Raw genomic sequence first — 24880 nt, forward strand, 5'->3', positions numbered from 1 at the left:
CACATTTATGTGAAGCGTGGGGCTCGGCGCAGCGGGGGCATGCTGCCTGATTTTCGCAGACGCTGCTCACGTGTCCCAGTTTCATGCATTTGTGGCACTGAAGAGGCTTCGCAATGAAAGGCCGCACTGCATGTCTGAAGTGTCCCACCTTAACATGCGAGGGTATATATTTACCGTTGAATGCAATTTTCACGCAACATGACTTGCCCAGCCGCTTAACATCAACGATGCCCTCATCATTGGCTGGCTTGATAAGAATAGGCAAGTCGTTATTAAGGATAGCGACGTCTACGTCGTAGATAACGCCGGTGACTATGTCATATCCAAGATGGATGTAAGAGCGAACCTGAATGCCATCGAGGTCCGTTAAGCTGCGTAGAGTGGTCATAGCAGCCGCATGCTGTACATCAACCGCCAGTAGATTTTTTCGGGTGTTCACTCGAATGTCCGATATTTGATTTGGCACCAGGGCTTCCAGTGACATCGACACAGATTGCCTGTTAAGTAGCTTCATGTTGACGGTGGGAAGCACAGGCACAAATATGATGGTATTGGCGTCCGGACTCTGCGTGTTTCTTACTGTTTGCGTGCTTGACGATGAGGACGCCCTGGTGTTCCTTCTCTTCGCTCTGCAGCATTGCACAAGCTGGAAGTCGTCATCGGAAGTGTCCTCACTGCTAAGAGAGTAAACATGGGTGTCCTCGCTGTCGCTGTCGCTCTGCTGACCGATCCTCTTCCTGGAGGCGGCCGCCGCTGACGCCGCCGTCGCTGGCAGACATACGGGGTCGTCCACTTCCATCACGACCGAGCAGGGAGCGAGGACCAGCGGATGAACTTAGATTTGCACAGAAATAAACCGGAGCTAGAAAGAACAGAGGCATGTTTCATGAAGCTAACGATATTGTTAGTTCCGCCGCGTTCCGATATGGATCCATGGTGCTAAGGAATCATAGCATTTTTAATAGTGGATGAAATTATTGAGCGCAGAGTTGACTCGAAGAATTTAGATACGGCACATATGAGAGAAATAGGACTGCAGTTACTCGCAGCAGTTTTTACGCCTGACTAAATGGGCCCCTCACAAGGTCTGGCCATTTTAAGCTGACATGCGCACAGCATACATTGCACGCCAACGATCGTGTTTGCGAAGAATTCCATCGCTACGCGCCGCGGAAAGGCCTGAAATTTCAATCCGGACGCCATTTCCCACTTCACTGGCGGAGAACACGCCCAGAGAGGGACGGTGACGTAGTCGGGCTCCTGCGCCTACGTAATCGTGTCCACAGTGTGACGTAGCTCGTGGTGACCCGAGACTTCGAGAACCTGTCCGATGTGTTGATTGAATTGACGAATTGAAGTTTAGAGAAATAATAAAACAAACAAACCCAATGCCTGCGAGCTTTTTTTTTTGTTTTACTTCGCACCGAAGCAAAAAAGATGTACTTCCGCTTCATCCGCTTGTTTCCATGGTGGTGCCGTCACGTGCGCAGCTACCGAAACTACGCCATTTTCTATCGTGTTCCAGCGCGTGATCACGATCTGCGATCCACTTGTTCATCCTCAGTATTCGTGTAGCACTGAATTATACCGCTAGTCATGTTTCCTTGCGCACAGTGCGCAAAATCGTGCACTGCGCGAACAAGACAACAGCTCGCGCGTGGCGCGGTCAGCGAAAATGCCTTGCGAATGCGAAAAAAAAAGCGAGCAGAAAAAAAAGATAAAGGCGGGGCCTGTGACGTTTCCGTCACGCGATCATCGAGGTCTGGTATGGGAGATCGTAGGGAAGGAATTTCGCTTGCGTAGGCTTGACGAGGCGAGGGGAGAGAGCGTCTTGCTGGGCAGTGGAGCCCGCCTGCTGAAATCATGGGTTCGCGGAAGTGCAATATTTCTATCTCGTCTATTAATGAGCCTATTTGAAAAATGTTTGCGGCAGAACGCTCCCTAGAGGACAAGTAAGAACCTCCAGCGTATAAACAAAATTTCTGATGGGGCCTGGTGAGGGGCCCTTTAAAGACTGGAACAAACCGTGCTGTTCTGCAAGCCTTTTGGAACGGGTTTGTCTTTAAAGCAGAATTAAAAATACAAGTAAGCACTGGAACAAGCAAGGCCCCTATGCCTCAATCAAAGCAGGTGGAACGTCATCAGGACCATACCAAACAGACGGTTTTAAGCCTTTGATGCTCCAAAAGACAAGTTCCTCTAAGACCGATAGACTTGAATCTAGGGAAGGGTGATTGGGAAACTCACTAATTCCGTCACTGTGACCTTCACCGTACACAGACCTGAAGTGTTGGGCGAATGCACCCACGACATTAGGAACAGGTTGGCTGTCGCCCTCAAGTAGAGAGATAAATTGTTTCTTATTTTTGAATGACTGTTCACGAACGTGTCTCCAGAAAGACTGAATTCTTAGAAGTACTAGCTTTCACATGTGATATATAGATGGAATGATCACGCTTGTAAAGACATTCAGAGAGTGCCCTGTGCGTTTTAAAATCTATATGCCAGTGTTCTTGATTTGCACGCTGTGCCTTCCTGTGAGCGTGGTCGTGAAGCCTCAAAGCTATCTTCCGCTCAACAAAAAACCAGTGCCGAAATTTAGAGCCTTTAGCACCTTTCAGGGGTATAACGTTCTTCATTCCGTCATGAATAATATTCGTCAGTGCCGTGACTTGATCATTAACATCTCTTATTTCTGCTACTGAAGACCTGTCTGCATTATTAAGAGAGTGGTAAAGACCTGCGTAATCTCCGCTCGAGAAAATAAAAGACCGAGGTGTTGCTGTATTGTTTAATCACCTGCTGCTAGGTATCGCGTGTTGTAATAAAATATGAAGCGGAGGATGATGTTCATCTGGCTTAACACGGCGAAAATCGCCACAGGACACATTAACAGCTACTGCGTTACTAAGATATGTCTAGTACATTGTAACAAGAGTTCAAGTTATTGTTAAATTGACACAGAAATATAAAATATATCAAATCAAGTAATGAGTTGCACTTGGCAGATAAGTAAAAAGAATGGGTTGAAATTTCACCAGTTTTCCAGGAAATGTCAGGCGTATTAAAATCACCAATTATGAGTATTTTATGGTTAGCATAGACCAATATAACATTTTCAGTAGTGACTAGAATAGACATGTACATTTCAATATTCATGTAAGGCGCCACATAGAAATTCCTACTATCAGCACAAAAATCTCCGCGCAGACACATTCCGTTGCACATTCTAAATCAGGGCGCCGCATACCATAACACAAATGACTAAAAGAAGTGTACTAACACAAACGTAAGGGGACCTATTTAATTCGGGTGCAATAATACCAATTGTCGTATGTCTAAAGTGGCGCTGATAATACAAATAAATCACACCCCAACAAAAGTAGAGATACTATTAATAAATTATAAATTAAAAAAATAACTGTGTTACAAGCGTTCAGCTAATTAAGGAGCAATGCAGTTGGTTACAGCATGTTTAAAATGGCAGTAATAATACAATTATTACATAACACACCAGTAATGGAGATAGTGAAAACACTACCATAACACAAACAAAATACCTGTAACACATGCATAAAGTTGCATATCTAATTGAGGTAGAAAGAGGTTAGTTATGGCATGTTTAAAGTGTCACTGATCCATGATAAATTGGCAATATTATGAGTTAGCTAAAAAATGGATAATAGCATGACTTGACGACGGTGGTCAGACGACGTGAGTTGTATGACGAAGCTGGAGCCACAACGATGGAATGATCACCACGGCAACATAACGACGGTATGACAATGAATGCATGACGACTGTATGACTACGATGGCGTGACGACGATGGCATGACGAGAGTCGAATGACAAAGCTGAAATGACGGCGATGTAGTGACCACGTCGGCATCACTATCACAAGCACATACGTGGTGGCCCCAGATATAAGTCAGCATAGGTCATTGGATCTGCGTAGAAGGAGTGACGACGACGGCATGATGAGCGTAAGATGAAGCTCGTATGATGACGATGGAAGGGCCACGACGCCATCACGACCACGAGCACGTACTCAGTCACCCAAGACCTCAGTCAACTTAGACCACTGGGCTGGCGTAAGAGGCCAGACAGAGAGACAAATAGATAGTAATACTTGTTGAGGGGCTAGTTTATGCATGTTTCCAGAAGAGGGTTGTAGCGCCGAAAAAGACAACACATAGCAAACGACACGGGACAGGCGCCTGTCCCGCTATTCTGGATAGATAGATAGATAGATAGATAGATAGATAGATAGATAGATAGATAGATAGATAGATAGATAGATAGATAGATAGATAGATAGATAGATAGATAGATAGATAGATAGATAGATAGATAGATAGATAGATAGATAGATAGATAGATAGATAGATAGATAGATAGATAGATAGATAGATAGATAGATAGATAGATAGATAGATAGATAGATAGATAGATAGATAGATAGATAGATAGATAGATAGATAGATAGATAGATAGATAGATAGATAGATAGATAGATAGATAGATAGATAGATAGATAGATAGATAGATAGATAGATAGATAGATAGATAGATAGATAGATAGATAGATAGATAGATAGATAGATAGATAGATAGATAGATAGATAGATAGATAGATAGATAGATAGATAGATTCAAAATACCTGAAGTAGGCAAAGAATGCTAAGCGCATTGAAACGTTGTGACTTGTATGCATCTATATACTTGTATGCACGCCATGGATTGAGTTCACCAACCGTATAAGGAGTATATCGAGGAATAACCATTTCGTGCTGGTAGCAGAAGTTCATAAATTTTCAAATGAAATTCTATGCAATATGCTTCCTCAAATTCCTTCACACCAACTGCTTTGGCATTGTCCCCGACCCACAGTTTCGCACGATCAACACCGGGGAAAAATGGGGCGCTAAAGATAAAGCATGCGGAGGATATTTCTCTATATGTGCATTTGGGCCGTGTGAGAATATGATATTAAAGAGCCAGAAAACCACGCCAATATCACTGCTCGAATTGGCTCCATGTGATCATTCTTTCTCATAAACAGCTGTATCATATTTAAGGCACGAATATTACAGCACCCGCTGTTTTTTTTATCGCTTCGGCTCCTACACGGCATAATATATGTTGCTAAATGCATGTACAAAAATAATTTCGTGGACAAGCCAATGGGGCTTGTTACATATTAGTTTCGTGGCAAATAGAGGTACACGAAACAAGGAAGCACACAAAATCGCACAAACCACTAATCACATCTCATTTGATGATTCAATTGACAGAAACATCAAGGGCGCAATAGTCGGCTCACGAGGAAAACGAAATCAAATGTCTTTATAATGCAAGTTTCTCTGCAGTTGAACGTTTTCGCCTGAAACAAGTATATCTCTGCAAACTGGCAGTGCCACTGGCACACGCAGGACTTTTATTTTGGTTAAAGTCGACCTCTATGAGCTCCCAGGTGGTTTTGTTACAACTCTTATCAGGATTCTCGACTCGACTACATCAAGGCTCACATGGGCAGGCCTTGCGATGCGCGTAAAGATTTGCACCGCCCAATGCAACTAAAGCTTACAAGTTTGATACATGCCTTTTCGGGTGACGGCGAAGGGATTGCATTCGTGTACAACGGTTGTGCAAATGTCCTATTCACAAATGAGTGGTACATTTCATAGCGTCGACTCGTGAACCGATTGTATCGCTTTACGTTGAATGAAGCAAAGCTTTCTTGTGATGCACTTGAGCATCTTAGAATATCCTGCTTTTTATGCGAAGCGCATGTCGCTACTAAAGGCCTGGTTGGCCCGAAATGTACGATCGTCGATTACTGTCTGTGTGCGACTGGCAGCGCTTGTCCATGCGACCAGGCTCATTGCACTGTACTTACTTTCCTACCAAAAACTTACTTTGCTTCCCGTTTGTAGACTGCTTTTTATCTTTATTTAGAAGGGACGAAGTAACTTTCTTGCTTTCGTTTTATTTTTATGCTATCTTGTAGTTAGTGCGCCACGAATGTTCTTTTTTTTGTTTATGCATGTTTGTTCTGTTTCTTTCTGGCATACTCTATTCTTTGTCGCTGCTATACTTTAATCTTTGTGGCTTGCCATCTTGTTTCTTTCGTTCCCTCTTGCTTCCTTTTTTCCCATCTTTAATTTCGATCCCGTCCTTCTTAAACAGCAGGCAGGTGCTGTGCCTTTCTCGGTGGCTATTACCAGCGTGCAATTCTCCCTATTTCCTACTTTGTTCGAAGTGTACGTGTGTTTTCATGTCAAATAATAATTATTATTATGATCACAATTATAATTTCTTTGCTAATCCTTCCGGAATTTTGCGGCCCTCGCTGCCACTGGGTGCTGCTGCTGCCGCCTTGCGAATAGCTCGTGCCTAAAACAATTCCCCTACGCTCCCGATGGTAATAGATAATATTCTTACGTGAGATGGGGCCAACTATATCAAATAAATAACTCTTAAGAAGAAAAGCAGACCCCGAGCCAAACATCTTACGAAAGCCCGTTCTCGTCATCTTCCACCTTCATCGTACCTGTACTTGTCCTCAGCAGTAACAATAAAATAAGTGCTAAATAGGCCAGCAGCAATACCGACTAAGAGAAAATAACATTGACAGCACATGCGCATGGCAATACCTGAAAGCCACATACAGGTGCTGGAAGTGCGACTAGTGCACAGAGAACCCAGCAGTACTGCTGCTGCTAGCTATGTTTCATCACCGTTCGAGGCTTTCCTTCTGACAACTGACAATCTATAACAATCTGTACCAACAGCAAGAAAAAAATGAGGGGCTGATACATGGTTTGTTTATCCAGAGAAGAACATTCAAAGCACTGCTGCGATTACTAGTATTTTTTGCATGCATGTTCGCAGTTTCCTGCTACGCGGGCAGTGAACAATGGGCTCTAATTTTTCTTTGTGTGGAACGGTGTTTGGACTATATGGGTTATATACGCGCTGGCTTCGCTTTCATTCATTCACACAAGTAGGAGCCAAAAGGGCAAGGAGGGTATGAAGTGTTTTGTTTTCCTGCCCTACTCTTCTTTGGGTTTTTCGCTCCCTTCTTCTCTTCCCGTGTAGAGAGTACGTCTACGTCTGGAAACATCCCTGCTTTTAAATAAAGAGCTCTCTCTCTCTCTCTCTCTCTCTCTCTCTCTCTCTCTCTCTCTCTCTCTCTCTCTCTCTCTCTCTACCTTCATTCACGCCTGAACGATACCATGCTGAACGTTCGAATTAACCGTGGGGCACCTCTCGCATATTGCATGCCTATTAGAACACGCGACAACAAAAATGTACTGACGTTAATCGCACCAGTACCATCGCATGATTTAACCTTTATCCTATACGGCTGGCCCTTTGCAACGCTTGTTTGTAAAAAGGACGCTCGACCAGAACAATGGGGCTCGTCTCCTCCTTCATTCAGCACTATATGACATTGCCTGCGCTAAACGAAGTCTTCCCTTTGATGATACACCGTCGAACTCCTTTGGGAAAAGCATGAGTGGTGCTGAAGGACACCACAAAGTCGTAATCACCCTGTTGCTCGAGATGCGCCTGCTTCATTAGCCTCTAACTCAGCTACAGCCTCTTCATATTAAGCCGGAAAGTTCAATAGGACAGGAATAGAGCTGAAGGACCTATTGGGGCCACGAATTGGGAATATTGCACGGAACGTTGAGCAGTACTGAGTGAAAAGGAAGCTTTAGCTCGGGCCCAACTCCGACACGGCCTTTTCGAATACGTATAAACGCAAAAACGTTTTTCTGAGATAACCCTTGTGCCGATTGCAATAACCCTTGGAAATTTCTTGCATTTGAGAGAGAAAGTTAAATTATAGTGACTATTGGAAGTGGCATTCCGATTTATGGCCTGAATTTTGTTTCAAATATTTCCAAAAACTCGAAAGTTTGAAAAAACATACAAGCACAATGTTTACAGATTCATAGCTCTGCCTCAAGAACAGATATCGCGGTTCTGTAAACGGCATCCATTAAATCATTGAAAGCGGACAAATTCAATATGTCATTTTATATCTTACCTGAATTTGTTACGTTGTTTACAAACGTTCTACAAAAGCTGTATTTCCATATCACAAAATTTTTTGAGGTTCATGGGTAACATATCAATTTTGTCCGCTTTAGATGTTATATCAGATACAATTGACAGGACTGTATTATAATTTTTCGTTGCCGAATTACACAGCTGTCAACTTGATAGTTTCGTTTTATGAAAACTTTCGATTTTTGCCAACTCTGAATAAAAAAAATTTTTCTTTTAAATGCAACAAACTTCGTCAAATTTGGTGGAGTCATAGCCGAGCAAAATAAGTTCTCCTTTAACATGTATTTAGATAGGAGCACCCGAGCTCAAGCTTCCTCTTAAGTAATGCGACCAGTAATTGTTGTCCATCAGTGATTCGCACTCGTGGACAAATTACGAATTTCGCCTAGTCATTCCGCCTTGTAAGCAAAACATGGCGGCGCCAAGCCGGAAATACGTTTAGTGTTCATGACAATTTATTGAACGTCTATCTCGCTGCTGCCTATTATGGATCGCTTACGCAAAAAAAAACCCCTCGCGTATAATGCTCGGTATGCGGAAACTTCCGACAAGCTCCTCGGTGTTTAAGTGCACGTACAGCTGAGCTTGACTTCTGTACTTTGTCTGAACAATGTATTAGTACAAGCCACAAAGCCCTCTCTTCACAGCGAGGGTGATGCATTGAGTCCGGTGATAGAGAATGTTCCACAATACTGAAAGGCACATGCCCAAAATCTATCGGTCCATCACCCGTTTCTGAACAGCCGTACCAGTGCAATCTTCACAAAGATAGCATGAAGGCTACCTTTGATTGTGTATCCTTGATTGATGCTCCTTGGTTGTGTATGCTATTTTTGTGTTGTTTAAATAAAACAAATTGTACGTGCATGAGTACATGTTTTTAAATATCACGGTACCTGAGTTTAGCTTTCCTCGTTGTTTAGACAACATGAAAACATACGCTTACATACGGCTTCATCTGTGTGACGCTGTTTTATAGTGTTCTCGTTGTACAGTCATAATCACTCTTATCTAGAGTCGTCAACCGGCCGATTCGGCCGCTGTCTATTGGGCACAAAAAAACAAACAAAAAAAGCACGTGCCGACCACGCACCGAGAACACGCATGGTAGGTCAATGCCGTATCGGACAAACACAAGTGGAACGTAGCAGCTACATCGCGAGGTAGCACATGCGAGCGCTGGCCCAGTGTGTGCTATCGGTGGCTCTAGACAAGTGGGATTCAGACAGCACGCGCACACAAACGAGTTGTAGAGGTCACTGACGTGTTGCGGGCAAGCACTCATACCAACGTGACTAATTCCTTGGTTAGAACAAGGCATTCGGTGTCCACACCGTCTCTGCAGCTGATGTTATCGACAAGATATACATGCTGGTGCATTTGGAACCCATTCATCTACTAAATAATCTTAATCCGCTCGTGCTGTCGATATGTACTTACGCTTAGCACGAAGTAAATCAAAGACGACGCAAGTCCAACGCTGTTTCCATAGCGCAGGCGAAGATACTGTAAAACAGAGGGGTATGTGACGGTAATATTCGCAATTACTGCGCAAGGTTTCGACTCATACTGTTTTCACTTGCTAGAAAAAAAAGGATGTTTCAATCCTGCAGAACACTTCAATGAGAGACTTTCGTAGAGTTCATTTAATTGTGCAGTGCTCGGAGTGTTTTCGACGCAGCTTCACATTCTAAGCGTCACGCAGGCTTTAGGTGTCAATCTTGTAAAGGAAGATGCGTAAGCTTCCGGCCATTTTCCGAGACAAAGGTTCTTCTACCATGGCCTCATGTGTCGCAGGCTTACAGCCCGGGCCTTACATAACTATATAAAATCAACTGGTCTCAATGCACGATTACATGCCTGAGGCGCCGCCCTACACGCGTTCACCCTGCTAATGCTTTCGTCACTCTACTTTTCTATGCCATAATCTTTTTCTCCCTGCGGAGAGAAGGAGATTAAAGAGAAACCGAGCGCACGTCTTGTTGAGCTACATGCCCCGTCTCCCCATCCACTTTCTTGGGTTTATAAACCGTTTCGCGAAATGTGAAGGATGTGGGTTCGCTTCCCACCTGCGGCAAGTTGCTTTTTCATCCACTTTCATTTTCATTAATTTATCGTTTCTTTAGTTCATTTATTAGGCACAAGTTTTTTGCCCTATATTGTCCTTGATGTCAGTGTTTGTTGGCTTCTTATGATATGACTAATAAAAAAAATCAGGCCCCTCGGTTAACCCCCTTCCTTCTCGTTTATGCCCCATCTCCAGTCTCTCCTCTTCCTTTCCTTTGCCAGCTTTTCTGTTCCGCCTCTCTGTGCATTGAGAATGTCTTCTAGCCTAAATGATATGCTTATTAGAAGCTGAGAATTATTTGTAATACGTGCGATACAAATGCAATTACATGGTTCAACAATCAAAGACACCGTCCTCCTCGCCGCCCCCCGAAATTTTTTTGCGTTTAGAAATAGTTGGAAAAATAGCGTTTCGGTGGTGCTTTAAGACATCTTCTGGCAATTTTAGGTATCTGTGGAGTTCTCGTCTTGATGAGATCGTGGCTAGGCCGACTTCCGACCCTGTGGACCTCATTTGAATAGCAACGGAACATATAAAAGTGTGCATGCTCAGCTCTCTTTAGAGAAGTGCTTAAAGAACTAGAAGTTATCAAAACTAATGCAAAACTTCCCCCTACGATCTACTGCCTCACCCGAGAGCAGCTTCAGCACCAAGCGCAACTGCGTCTGATAGGTATAGTTGTTCGTTAGAGACAAGGTTGCAAGCAGCACATTTCTTGGTGCATAATATTGTAACAATGGTGATTTGTTAATGTTTAAGTCGCTTGTAGGAAAGAGCAGGAAAGGCCGCGGGAGCACCCGCCGTGGTTGCTCAGCGGCTATGAAGTTGGACTGCTAAGCACGAGGTAGCGGAATCGAATCCCGGCCATGACGACCGCATCTCTATGGGGGCGACATGCGAAAACACCCGTGTACTTAGATTTAGGGACACGTTTAAGAACCCCAGGTGGTCCAAATTTCTGGAGTCCCACACTACGGCGTGCCTCATAATGCGATCACGGTTTCGGCGTGCAAAATCCCATAATTTAGATCCACGGGAGTGCAGGTGAACACCTGCTCGAAGCCCGCAGCAAGCGACGCACAGCCTGCCGTCGTTGCCGCATGAGCTTGTTACAACCGACCAAAACACATGTTCTCTGACAGCCCAGATGTAGACAGTGAAAATCTGAACAGATATTTACACCTTCGCAGAGCTGAAAGTCATAGCATTTTCCGTTACAATTGATTATTGCTTGGCCCGCACCACAGCTGAACCTTTCATGCGAAGAAAAAATTTATGTAACCTCGACGGAGGCTACATGCTTTCGCCCACGCTAAAAGCGATTGTGCTTCATATAAATCCTCATTTCTCGTACTGATGTAGAAGCCTGCATTGAAATACCCTTGTGCCTGTTGACCTTTTCTATCCACTACATTATATCATGCCATGTCATTTTTTAGAACTCATACACAGGCAGGAAGTCCATAATTTACCCGTCTACGTACACATGTCACGAAGAGATCACAGCACTAATTTTGCTTTCTAGAGAAGTGCACTAGCGTTCTTCGACTGTCTGTCTGAAGGACACAGCACAAAATGCCACGGCGAGTCCAGTCAAGGTTTACGGTATTGTAACCGATATTCACAAAAAAACTATTAAGATAGAATTGTTTCGTTAGAGCCGACAACAAGCCAATAATTAAGTCGGAAATTATAGCCAAGGTGGCTGGTAAATTGCAAGCAGCACTTACGAAGAAAAAGCTTGGCGAGTTCGGCACCTGGGCATGTATTCATGGAAAAGTGCTTACGTCAGAACTTTTCGTAAGGACAGATCACAGGCAACTGTGACGTCACATATGTTAGCGAAGGCGACAAGCGAATGGGAAACGTCATTTTATGTACCGAAAGCTTTGTGAAAGTTTTGTTAAGCTTCTTGCGAGCATAATATGAATTTAGCGTATATAGAGACGTAAACTACTCGGGAACTTTAGAGACATGAAATAAACCACGAAAGAATATAATTTTTAAACTTGGGATAAAGTGAAGGAATATTCTAAACTACTTGGCATACCGCAGTAAAATTAACTGCAGCCGAGCTTTCTCGCAAGGAGATGTTTGGTTGACGTAGTCCAACAATTATATAAGATTTCCAGCAATGAACGAGGGCAGCAGGGAAGCCACTGAACAGAAAGTAAACACTGAACTCTCTCCTGGAGCATGTGTGGGAGACGTCCTTGTCCTAAAAATTTTAACTTGCCTTGTTCAAGTTCGCTTTCGCTCAACCGTTCCTTCCCACACATAGAGAGCAGGTCGTACGCGTTTGTTCTACATAAAACATTTTCAATAACTTAAAGACTCTTGCTGGCGTTTCTTTTTATCTGGTTTTTAGCGACCACGACAGCCGCTCTTTTTTTCTGCTTAGCGATGGGAGGCTGGTACACTGTCTGTACGCTTGCGGCTGCTTAGTGTATCGGCGCATTTTGGGAGCGGGGGGGGGTAGGGGGGGGATGTAGTTTCATTACTTCATACTCAATCTCGTATTGCGGACTCACCATGTTAAAAGGGAAATGCGTATTGATGTCTTCAGGCGTACTTAAATATGGAAAAGAACCAGCCGTCAGTAAACTCTCTTTCGCTATTAGCTAACAATTTCCTACTTTAATATGTCCAGATTGTCCACATGGATAATTTTTTGGATTCCAATTACCTGCCTAGAGCATAATCTTCAAAATATGGCTATAAAAATCCGGTACTTTGTATTGTGCAGCCAGACAACCTGCCAGAGGGGAAATACAACTTAAATTCTTCTAGTGTAAATAGCGAGAAGAGTAAAGGGAGCGGAGGGACACAATATTTCTTAATAACAACTACACAAATAAACAGACAATCAAGCCAGAAAGAGCATAGGATAAGGTAATTATTATGTTTAATTGCAATGTAGAAATTATAAGGTAAAACGAAATGCAAGTGGATGAAAAACTAACTTACGGCAGGTGGGGACCGAACCCACATCATCCGCATCACACGCGCAGAGCTTTAGGTACGGCTTCATTGCCTGTTACTTTGTATGGTCCGGAGTAATTGTGAGCCAAAGAATGAAAAAAAAAACTATCTTCACCCCACCTCCCACCACAGAGAGAATAAGCCCGCAAACCGATTTGAATTTTTTTGTTTAGATCAAACATCTACTGCCGAAGCTTTTTTTCAGCTGTTCAGTGTTCGCTTTTGTGCCATTATAGTGAAAAGTAACGCTAGAACGCCGCGCTTGCTTTTACGCCTAGACACGCAAGCGCAGCGCAACTATTGAAGAATGCTGCACAAGTTCACCAGTCTCTCGGCTCGCTGGGGCTTTCCAGTCAGTTAGGACAAAAGGCGATTCTGTTCTGCGTGTCCAAACCAGCCTTCAATGTATGAGAACTGGCTTAGCTGTATCGTAGACCAACAAACTTGCACAGTCCCGCAGATAAAAAATAAATTAATTTGGCCGTCGTTTCGTCACCTCGAATATGGAAGTGACCTTGAGCTCGTACAGCACAGGCAGGTATAAGTACGTCACGATGAGTCCAACTGGCACGAAGATAGGTATGGCCCAGAGCGTATGGAAGCCGTGACGGTAATAGTGAGCGACGAATGCAATGATGCCCGCTGCCGTGATGCTTGATGCCAGCATGGACAGGGCCAGAGGAAGCACGCGTATGCTTCGGTTTCCCAGGAAGGCCTCATCTCTGCTCTTCGGAGCACCTCGTTTGCGCAGAGACACGTACAGTCCAGTTCCTGCAAGAACATTGTGGATGAGTGAATATTTGGAACGCAAGGTAGGCCGCGAGATGAAGCCATAGTGTTTGTTACAGGCGCACATGCAACTGTTAGAAAGAAACTTTTGCATGAAAGAATTATACGGCAAATTGTCACAGGCTGTCCACGTCTCTTGTTTCAGAATTCACGCTGAATTCACACTTTTTACTTTCGCTTTATAGCTTATTCCTCTGAAAGGAGTGTCAACCACTTTTTTTTTCATTACGCGAGCCATGCAGTAAACGACTAATCATTTTCGCCGACTGTTTTGTTTCACTAGCAATTTCTGTAGCAAGCGCGTTGAATAAGACCTATTCCCAATAGGGTGCATAGGTGAGCTAGTTGGTAATGCATTATTAGAAAACTCAGAAGGCAAAAGAAAAAGACATTGGGCATAGATCTCGGGTGGTGTGCGTTGCTTTTTTACATCCAGTGTCTTTCTTGCTCTCTAAGTTTTCTAATAAAGAACTAGTGGGTATGCTGGAAAAAAATTGCCATCAAACAGTGACTCTTCGCCGGCTAGTTGCTTCAAATAAACTGACCGTTGTGCTGTGCGAGATACACTTACGACACCTTGAACGTACCTTTAAAAGATGGGTGAACTAACACGCGAAAGTGATCCACTACGTCACATCAGGCTGTTCTCTTTGTGTCAGAAACCAAGGAGGAAAGCGCTACAGCATTCCTTAGCCTCGAAGCGGCCTCCACGTGCCACTTCAGAGAAATTGCGCTTCGGCTACGTTGTTTTATTTATGTTTTCCACTCGGTGGGTTTCCCAGCTTCCACAATATTTTGATGATTTGGCAAGATAGGCATGCTTTTACAACCATGATGTTCAGTACAGGCCGCAAAAAGAACGACAGTTGCAAGGTCAGAAAGACTTTACTGCCGTTTTCCCCGTCGTGCAGGCTCATGGTGTTTGTTTTTCGCGAAACACTGTCAAAGCAAAAGATTGGCCAGCCATTAAATTATGTTTACACGTCATGTATACTGCCCTTCTCTATACTGGTGAGGACAGAAGTTGACCCAATACGGAGTTAGATTTCCGACTAAAAGTTCTGGAACTGGCCGATTCGTCAAACTACGACGTGGCAACATTTTATCGGCTCCAGTGCACAAAAAGCAGTGAATCAGGAACTCCCTGTGCCTTATGGGTGGCCTGCACAGAACATTTCCGCGCTGGAAGCACCAGAACATGGAATAAAGTGAAGAAAGCAGCTTTCGGTAAGAGGTTTTATACGTACCCGATGTCGCCTATACCACCGACTATCCGCAGATGGGAGAGCACTCTAGGTTCTACCAAACTACAAGTGGGTGTCCACACTCGCATCATTGGACACGCGCAGTAGAGCTAATCAAATCTCTAACGTGACACTAAGGAGAAGCATAATGCTAAAGGGGCCCTGAACCACTTTTTATCGAAGTGTAGAAAGGCATTTCAAGTCAAAATAGTCTATTTAAGAAATACTTTGCCGCAGAAAGAACTTCAATTCGTTCAGCAGAATCGGAGTCATTGGAAATCAAACACGGCCTCCGCTGTGCTCCCCTTCCTACTTCAGTGCCTTGTACTGCGAAGGCTACGGTGGAGTGGAGTGTGCCCGCGACGCTCTGCCTGTTAAATGTCACCGGGGTTTAATGTTCAAATCTCATTTTGGAAGTTTTAATGTAGACGCCACGACTTCCAGTTTTGGTATCCACGACGCGCTAAACGTAAGCCAAACGCGGTTGTCCACAACGAGACGCAATGCGATTAGCCATTGGACTCGTGGCAGCTCCCCGCGGCGGCCGAGGTATCTACGCTACGTAGCAGACCGCAGCTGCCAATAGCAGCCACGTATGGGACTCCACTTTATTTCGAAATAAGGCGTCCAGAAGAAACTCAGGAGCACGCTTCTGTCGGAAAGAGGGCGTTTCAGAGAAAGGCGACTTCGCGCTCCGCTTGCGAACTCTACGCAACTTGTACGATCGCAAAACTTGGCTGAAATGTTCACAGAAGCGTATGCTACCCGCAAATTATGTTATTTCGCCAAGCCCGAGGGGTAGTTCAGGGCCCGTTTCAGCTGTATTAGTCAATTAAGCGTGTGCCCCAACAAAGCGGCACTCTTACCATAAGAGAAGGCATGGTAAGCCCAAAAAGAGGAACATACGAAAGACGGGTAACGACGCGAGTTTGATATTCCCGCACAAGACTGTCGTGTCGTCATCGATTTTTGACAGCGCCCCTTTGCTATTGGTTAATTGTTGGCGGGTAAAACTGTAAGCAGCGTTCTATTGGTACGGAAGACCGAACTTAGAAAGTTTCGAAAAGTTATTGTGCCGGAATGACCAAAATGCGAGAAGATACCCTGAAATATGTAGAATCGCACCGACGCAAAGGCGCTTAGCGCACTTGCTCGCCCGTGAACTTCGAAATTCGCAAAATCCTCCGGACATGACACCAAAAACCGAGGGATGGAGGGAGTGGGAAGAAAGCTCAAATTTTGAAAGCTGCCCTTGAGCGGATGTTTTTACGGCGTTTTATGCGTGCTTTGTGAACCAGGATTTACGTTTAGACGGAGCAGAAAAGCAGTAGAAAACTTGGCACTGCGAATGCTGACTGGCAAACATTGTTTTTAACGTCGCAGAAATTTCGCTGTTGCTAATTTTGTCTGGTTCAGGAACTTGTCCGAATAAGTTTACTCGAAGCAATTACCCCCCGTTTGTCCTTTCATCATCAAAATTATTTCAATGGAAAGTTCCGAGACGGACTAGCGAAACTTTTCCGCCAACGCTAGTTTTTGTAGAAGTTCATGTCACATTCGTAAAATCGTAAATCAAGCACAAATCAAATCAAGCATACGCTTAGGTGCCACCGTGAAATTAGATAAATGGAGGTAGTTTGGCCTCAATTTTCTCCAGTCATAACCAAGCGCTATTTCCGCTCAATAATGCGAATAGATCGTTTAAATAAGAATTTCAAGGAAAACTTTGTGAGCCCCTTACGCGCCGCCATACCTTGAGCAAGGTTTCTTGAATAAACGTCATGACACTGCCGAAACAGGCGTCTGCAACTATTACTTTGGTATATTGCCTCATTTTTGTCAAAGAACAATGTCAGCCGTGAGGCTGGGATAATGAAGCAACCATAATGCACTCCAGCCTCCTTAGGACGCTACGGAAAGTCCTGACCCTGCCACATTTAAGTTGGAGGGCATACTCTGACAGCTCCTATTTGCAATGTGTGGCACACCACGGCCCTATAACTGTCGTCTGCATTTTCTCTTTTATTTGGTAGCAACTAGTGATGTTCAATGAAGCTCGAAAGGACTTCGGCCCACTTTTGATTCCGTTCAATTGTACGAAATACAAAGTGGGCTACTAAAATAAACTGAATGAACAAATCACACAGACTGACGCGAACTTCCTTAAATTATTCAGCAATTGTCAACACTTTGGTGCGTGCCTAAATGTCCTACTTCTAAAACGAAAAGTATGGGGAATGAGTGAGCGGAAAATCTGGCCGCTCCACTGTTTATCATGGCCAACACTTTTCTCACTTCTTTCAATAAAACTGTTTGTTTATAAACTGACCGACGTTCCGACAGCGTCTAGCGAGTTGTGTGGAGGTCGCGAAACTCACGGGTTGTGAGCCGATGTTGCCAGTACATTTTTTTTTCGTCGAAAAATTTCGCTCAGTGGCAATGCCATAATGGTATTTCTGTGTATCTTTGTAAACATTTCTATGTTTATTTCATGTTAGATGTCCTGATATTATTTTTCAATGTCTTGGTGGGTCATGTGATGGCTTAGTTTGTAGTACCAGGTTACCGCTAATTAAACGATGAGACCCGAGCGTCACAGAAACTGCGCAGCTGCCAGGCAACATATTTCTGAGTCAGACCATTGACACACAGACTGTGGCGAATGGATGTCAAACACTGGCCTAGTTTCATTCTTTCTGGAATGTTATTAGCTTTAAATGCGATGGCGAGAGCACGGTCGGTGATAGGTGCTGAACCTAATAGACAAACTTAACAAGCGCGCCCGACTGTTCCCAGGATGAAGCATGAGTCGGGCGTGAGTCAGTTTAGAGGGAATATATCAAAGGCGGTGCATTTCAGAAATTAATTTATAAGGTGTTGTAAGACTAGTATCGAAAAAGTGTAACAATAAACTGCTTTTCAAATTGATCCCATCACTTCTTGTTGATCCTCAAAGCGCAGGTTTTTCATTACATCACTGCCTTTAAATCCGGAACTAAGAAGCATGCTGAGGCGCAGGTGTTAAAATGTACAACACGTCACCCAAATATTTTATAATAGAAAAATTGACTGTTGCAACCTCAATTAAGAAATTCCAGCTAGAAATAACGTTTCAATACCTTGAGCTTCTTACGGAAATGAACGAACCTGTTGCTTACGTGGGTATACATCCACGTCAAAGCTACACTTGTTTGGACAGAACTATTAAGGAATCGAACATGGATTTGGATGAAGGCGTTAATAAAAATGCAGATCTTTCAGAAGTAGGAAGGGAATCACGAGAAGTCCCTGATAATGGGCTCGCATGCCTTCAACCAGTTATATTTCTTTCGGTATATATTTTGGAAACTGTTGATTGAATGAGGTTCTTGCCTCGATGATCAGCGAACTCAGTCGCCTTTGTACCATTGCCAGGTATCATGAGAAAATACGCACTATGCAAAACTTTGTCGAGCTTTGCGAAGTCTATAAACACAGTCAACCCGCGTCAACTAATCAATCTTGAGCTAAACTCCTTGGTACTCAGATTTCCACTTTAATCATGGGTAGTTCGCTTGGATCCTAATTACTGTTTTGTGTCCGGTCCGTGTTTTCACAATGCGAGTGCATCTTTTTAACGCGTCTCTAAATTGAGCTAGCAATTTTATAGGCCTACTCCAATCGCAACAGTGCCTGTGCCATTTATGGATGCAGTGAAAGTGTTGCATGCCTTCGCTCTGAGTGTCCTCGTTTTAACCAAGAAAATGTAGCACTCGTCTTCAGATAGCACCAACTGGGAAGTCGTCCGCTGGCCGAAACGCGAATTCTTCGACACTGTCCCAGCTCAGAAATCGCGAGTGGCTATAAAGGCAGTGCGGCGTTATATAAACAATACCGCACTGTGCGACTAATTGTAACACGGCGCATTATGGGATGTAGTATGTCTGTGTATGCGATACTGTCCATGTATTTTCCCCTTCTCCAGCACAAAGTACTGTTGCGGTTCACTGTGTGAGGCGATGAAGGAAGCAGATGCCAAACGCGTGAGACACGACGTGCCTAATCGTCACGCTCGTCAAAATGAAAAAATCCCCGTCGGGTGCGTGGATGTGTAGGGGGTGCGTAGGACCAGTACCAGTCCCGTCTCGTTCGGAGAGACTTCTCCGGTGCATGAGACAGGCAGCCGAGACCGTGAACTGCTTGGTGTACTTCCCTCCAGAGGCGACTAGTTAATTCGTGGTAAGTGCTGAAATCTTTTTATTTTCTAATTTTTTCCACACTAATTTTAAGTGATGTTGAATTCCGCCGAAAATATATCGCGCATCTAGCCGCGTTCATGACCCCTTGCGTACGAGAGACTCCGAAACCACGATGTTAGAGCCATTGAGAAATACTATGCCATGCCACCCACTGCGATAATCAAAACCCGTATACCACGAATAATTCAAGCATGTTTTCAGGCATTTGAGATATACTAAATGGACTTAATCTCACTCTACCGACATGCCTCGCGCTGACTTTCTAATGAGAGCACCCCCCCCAAAAAAAATCGCAGCGCTAAAGGAAGAGAAAAAGTCATGAAAAGGCTTGCAGTAGCCCGCAAACAATAAGAAATAAATAACGTGCAACAGTGCAAATCGTACTCTCCATTCAACTCCGTCCAACCTCTCTACGTCAGCGAGTGGTTTTTCTCCGAATTCCTTTGTGTGGATTGGTCAGTGTGCTGACCCGACGTTACCTGCGCTCCCAACCTCTACGCCAGTGAGCGGTTATTCTCCGTATTCCTGTGTGTGCTGCCAAAGCCCTCTACCAGGCAGCAAGAGAGAATGCGGCTACCCGGATGGGGTAGCCTATAAGAAGGCCAGCTAGACGCCACAGGCAGATCTTCTCTGCGCATGCGTTCAGGAGCGCGCAAGCTTTACGCTTTTGTACTTTTTGTCTTGGAGTGCACCGCTCATTCATCATGATGTATTAAACTTCTGTTATTGTTTACGTCATCTCGTCTTCCCTGCTGAAACCTCTCCGATGGTCAATCTTGTACGAGCTCCAAGCAGACGCTGTTGAACGTCACCGAAACCCCGACCCCGTAACAACTGGAGGTAGCAGCTCGTAACAATTCATGGCAGCCGTAACAACTGGTAAGGAGTAGAGGGGTGTGGATCTACGAGTCTCGTCTACCAAGTCGCAACTGAATGCAGTGTTTGCGATGGCCTACGCCGGATTCTTGGCTCCAAGGTGGTGAGTGCGGGACTTCCTCTGCTGAGCTTTGCCAGGTTTTGCTGAAGGGTTAGAACAGAACGAGTAATTAGAGCTATCGTTGTCACCTCGTTAGGTTGCGGCAAGGTTATGTACAATAGAGAGAACTGAAGACAGCCATGAATTTAAAGTGATTGCGTAAACTGGTGTTGGCTAAGGACTTGCAACAGGATGTCAATGACACTCTCCAAAAACCACAGTTCATTGAGGCTATTCTTGCTTTACGGACTGAGGATGATGAGTTCACGGAATCGCTGGAAATCATTAGGCAGAGGGACACTGCGAAAATTCAGGAAGATGAAGGTAAAAAACAGAAAGAGCGGGAACGTGAAGAACGAGAAAGTAAAGAACAGAAGGAGCGTGAGGAAAGGCAACACGCTCTTCAACTGAAGCGACAAAAGCTTGAAATAGAACTCCCTCGAGCAACAGGTAAGAGGTGCGAAGGAAACAGTGCCGGACAGCGCGTATCATTAATGATATGAGAGCTAATGTGGCCATTTAAGCTCGGAGAGGACATTGGTTTGTTTTTGGTGAAATTCGAGCGGACGTGCGAGAAGCAAGGGTTCTCCCCCGAATCATGACCGCAGCGTTTGCTCACACTGTTACCGGGCAAGGCAACAGACATAATCGCTCGCCTTAAGGAGAGAGGAAGATGAGGATTATGATAAGGTAAAGTCTAGTTTCCTGAGGAAGTATAGGCTTTCAGCGGAAGCGTAGCGGCGGAAGTTCTGCGAAATGGAAAAGGCTAGGAAGGAAACCTCTACAGAGAGTGCATATAAGCTTATGTCAGACATGGAGGAGTGGCTCAAGGAACAAAAAGCCTATGGTGATCACACACGCGAAGGTTATTCAGTGGTTAGCACTTGAACAATTTTATAACCGGTTACCTGAGAACGTGAGGTACTGGGTTCAAGATAGGCCAGAAGTTAGCACGATAGCGAGAGCCGCTGAGCTAGCCGAGGAATTTGTGACGTGTAGGACTCGCGAAGTAGGCGACGGTCGGAAAGGCTATACCAATTTCAGACTCGGCAGGGCGAAGGCCAGGCCCAAAAAAGTAAGCACGAACCTATCATCGGAGGTACCTCAACATTAAATACTTCATGGTCGGAAGGGACCCCTGAAGTCAAGAAATCGGAAACGAGAAAACCCTTTCTTTGCTGCAAGTATCACAAACCAGGGCACATTGCTGCGCAATCTAACACGGCAAAGGTAGTTTTTATCAGCAGGTTGCAATGACAAGAACATGAAGCTGCTCGAACCGTACATGCGCGACCTTGAGATAAACGGGAAACCATGGCGCGTACTGCACGGCTCAGCGGTTATCATGGACGTGGTTCACAGCTCTTATGTGGAACCTGAGATGTTCTCAGGTTAATGCACCTGTATTAAGCGAGCTGCAGAAGCTCACAGTGCATGTCTTGCGGCCGCAAAGGTATCTAATAGACGCCCTTTCGGTTCACTAGTGACGGAAGCTGCCATATCGCCTACGATTTCTCATCAGTACCCTTGCCTGTTCTCAGATAGGTCGGATCAGATTCTGCGCGAGAAAGGGCTAGTGTGTGTGTGGGGGGGGGGGGGGGGGCTAGCATGATGGCACAAACGAGATCGAAAGCTCATGAGTTAACTGCAAAAGCAGTCAGGGAAACGGCACTAACTGAGGTGGATGGTTGTCTGGAACCTCAGAAAGCGGAGATCGAGAATGCCGCCGCGTTGGAACCACAGGAGTTTGGATCCACACCACAAAAGTAGTGGCAGCAGCCTAGTTAGTGGAAGATCAGTCGCCAGATTTGTTTGTAGCGCCTACGTCGGTAGGCCTACAGCGGCAGAGATTGACAGTTCAGCCTTGATGTCCAAGCAAAACAAGGACCCCGGCCTGTGGAAGATCCGAAGAAACCTAAACAAAGGTATAGCAAGGAAAAACGTTAATTTTTGTGAGAGAGGCGGCCTACTGCACCGTAAGTATGTGGGTCGCAGGAGTGTAACATTTGACCAGTTGGTCGTGCCCCAGGCTTATCGACAAGATCTCTTGCGCTTGTAGCACGGAAGCCCTTGGGCTGGTCATTTAGGTGTCAGGAAAACTATGCATCGACTATTACAGTATTATTGGCTAGCTTGTTTCCGCGTCGCAAAGTAATTTGTAAGAACTCGCGACACAGGCCAGCGCGTGGGAAGCTCGGTGAAAAGGCAAGAGCGCCGATGACGCTAGTGCCGATCATCACTGAGCCCTTTCGCCGGCTCGTAGTCGGCACAGTAGGTCCACTTCCAGTAACAACCTCGGGATACCCTCATATTTTGACAGTGATTTGCCCCGATACTATGATCCCGGGGCGGTCCCACTTAAAGAATTTAGTTCAGTGGAAATAGTTAATACGCTCCTGTCGATATTCGCGCGAGTTCTATTTCCCGCTGAAGTACAGTACAACCAAGGACGACCAAGGAATCGTGTTTACTAGTGCCCTAACCACTACCTTTCTGGAACAATGTGGGGTAAGGCTCATTCACAGCTCAGTGTATCATCCTCAGTCCAATTCCGTAGTGAAGCTACACTCTATTATGAAGCACGCGTTAAGGGCTTTATGCTTCGAAAGTAAGACAGAATGGGTGCGGTGCTTCCTTTCTACAACGTTTGAGTTGAGGACTGCGCCGCATGAAGCAACCGGTTCTTCGCCAGCAGAGCTCGTATACGGCCGCTCGCTGCGATCGCCGCTGCGCAAGCTCCGCATTTCGTGGGAAGGACGAGGGGGAAGACCCATATGTGGTCGAGTACGTACTTAAGCTAATAGATCGCTTAAGGAAAGCGCAGAAATTGTCAAAAGAAACCATGTTTAAAGCCCAGCATAGGTCCAAGGTGTGTTGCGACCGGACAGCCAGGACCCGTTGATTTGAAGTCGGCACAAAAGTAATGATTCTGCGACCACCGATGAAAAACAAGCTCGAGGTGCAATGGGAGGGTCCCATAAACGGGGTTCAGAAACTGTCTGACACGAACGACGTTATAAGCTTGCCTGGAAAATGGAAGATACAGCAGGTTTATCACTGTAATCTGCTCAAACCTTGCATGGAACGGGAAGTAGCTGTATGCATGATGGTAAACTTTCTCGAGGAGATTTCAGTAAAGATTCCGGGGCTTGCGTTAGTCACTAAGGGGAGGCGCTTGAGAACAACTAAGTATGGAACTAGTCTTTACAGCGTAGTAAGGACATCGATATCAAGCTCACTTCCTCGAAGCCACTATGTTTAAAGGCTTATCGAGTGTCACCGCGCCAACGTGAGAAAAAATGTTGACTCTAGGAGTAATCGAGCGTTACGAAAGCGATTACACCTCCGCTTCATTCTTAGTTTAAGTGCAGGGCGAGGATCCATGTCCTTGCGTAGATTACCGCAGGCTAAACGCTATCACAAACGATCAGATTTATCCTACACCAACCATCGAAGAGCGCATTGAGAAAGTAGCGCCCGATTCATTTCCACCCTGGATGTACGCTCTTAGACAAATGTACACCCTTTGGTGTGTATACTTGCACACAAAAATAATCTTCATCTCAATTAATTGCGTTTCTTTTCCTGAACACGCCACGGCCGTTGCTTTCCTGTCGGGAAGGCTATGTCATGCTGATAACATGCATGCGGTTCGTGACTTGGAAGTACCGGGCTCGCAGCGTTAAAGAAAGGAAATGCGCACAAGACAGATGAAGATTATCGTTGTGTGGCAAAATACGACCCAAAGGGGTGTAATTTTTTATAAGAGTGTGGCAGATATCCGTTTTCATATCTCCGTTGGGAACATACCACCCTAAAGTCCTAAACTTCGGTTTGAAAAATGCACCGTAGTGTTTCTCAAGACCTGTGGACAAAGTGTTGCGAGGACAGGAAGAGTTTGCCTTGCCTTACTTAGATGATGTAGCGATATATTCTGCACCTTGGTCGGAGCATATCCAACATCTTAATGCGGTGTTGGCCCGCTTGCGTGAATCCTGTCAAAGAACCAAATGCCAAATGGCGCAAGCGGAAGTATTCTATATGGGTCATGTAATCAGACAGGGCCGCCGCTGTCCCTCTGAGCTAAAGTAGCTGCGTTACATTTTCCGCAGCCGCACACAACGACCGAGACCCGATCTTTCTTAGGGGTCGCCGGGTACTATCAGCGACAAATCCGTAGGTTTTCTGAACTAGCTAGCGCTCAAAACTGATATTTTTTCGAAAAACTGAGCCACAGAGTGTCATCAGGGACGGAAAAAAAGAATCCTCTTTCAACGTCTTGAAGAGCGAGCTGACGAGTCAGCCCGTTCTAAGATTGCCGGACTACAAGAGAGGATTCGTGCTTCAATGACATCGAGAGAGCGAAGCATGAGCAGCGTACTATGCCAAAAGGAAGAGAGAGAGAGGACGAACACCCCTTCTTCTACCAAAGTCGGAAGCTAAATCGAGAACACGCGGACAGCGCTACTGAGAAGGAATGCTTATGTCTCGCATGGGCTG

The 24880-nt window shown here is 45.0% G+C and overlaps 1 protein-coding gene across 1 annotated transcript in view; it reads right to left on the bottom strand.

Annotated features, from left to right (window-relative positions):
* LOC135916925 (sodium/iodide cotransporter-like) overlaps positions 1 to 24880 on the bottom strand; it is a 91702-nt gene that overhangs the window by 54415 nt on the left and 12407 nt on the right. The window contains exons 2-3 of the mRNA XM_065450364.2: positions 13630 to 13904; positions 9524 to 9589 (exon numbers count right to left, since the gene is read on the bottom strand). Of these exons, the coding sequence (XP_065306436.2) occupies positions 9524 to 9589; positions 13630 to 13904 (341 nt within the window). The remainder of the gene's footprint in view (positions 1 to 9523; positions 9590 to 13629; positions 13905 to 24880) is intronic.

Source organism: Dermacentor albipictus, unplaced genomic scaffold (genome assembly GCF_038994185.2).
Source record: "Dermacentor albipictus isolate Rhodes 1998 colony unplaced genomic scaffold, USDA_Dalb.pri_finalv2 scaffold_38, whole genome shotgun sequence".
NCBI lineage: Eukaryota > Metazoa > Arthropoda > Arachnida > Ixodida > Ixodidae > Dermacentor > Dermacentor albipictus.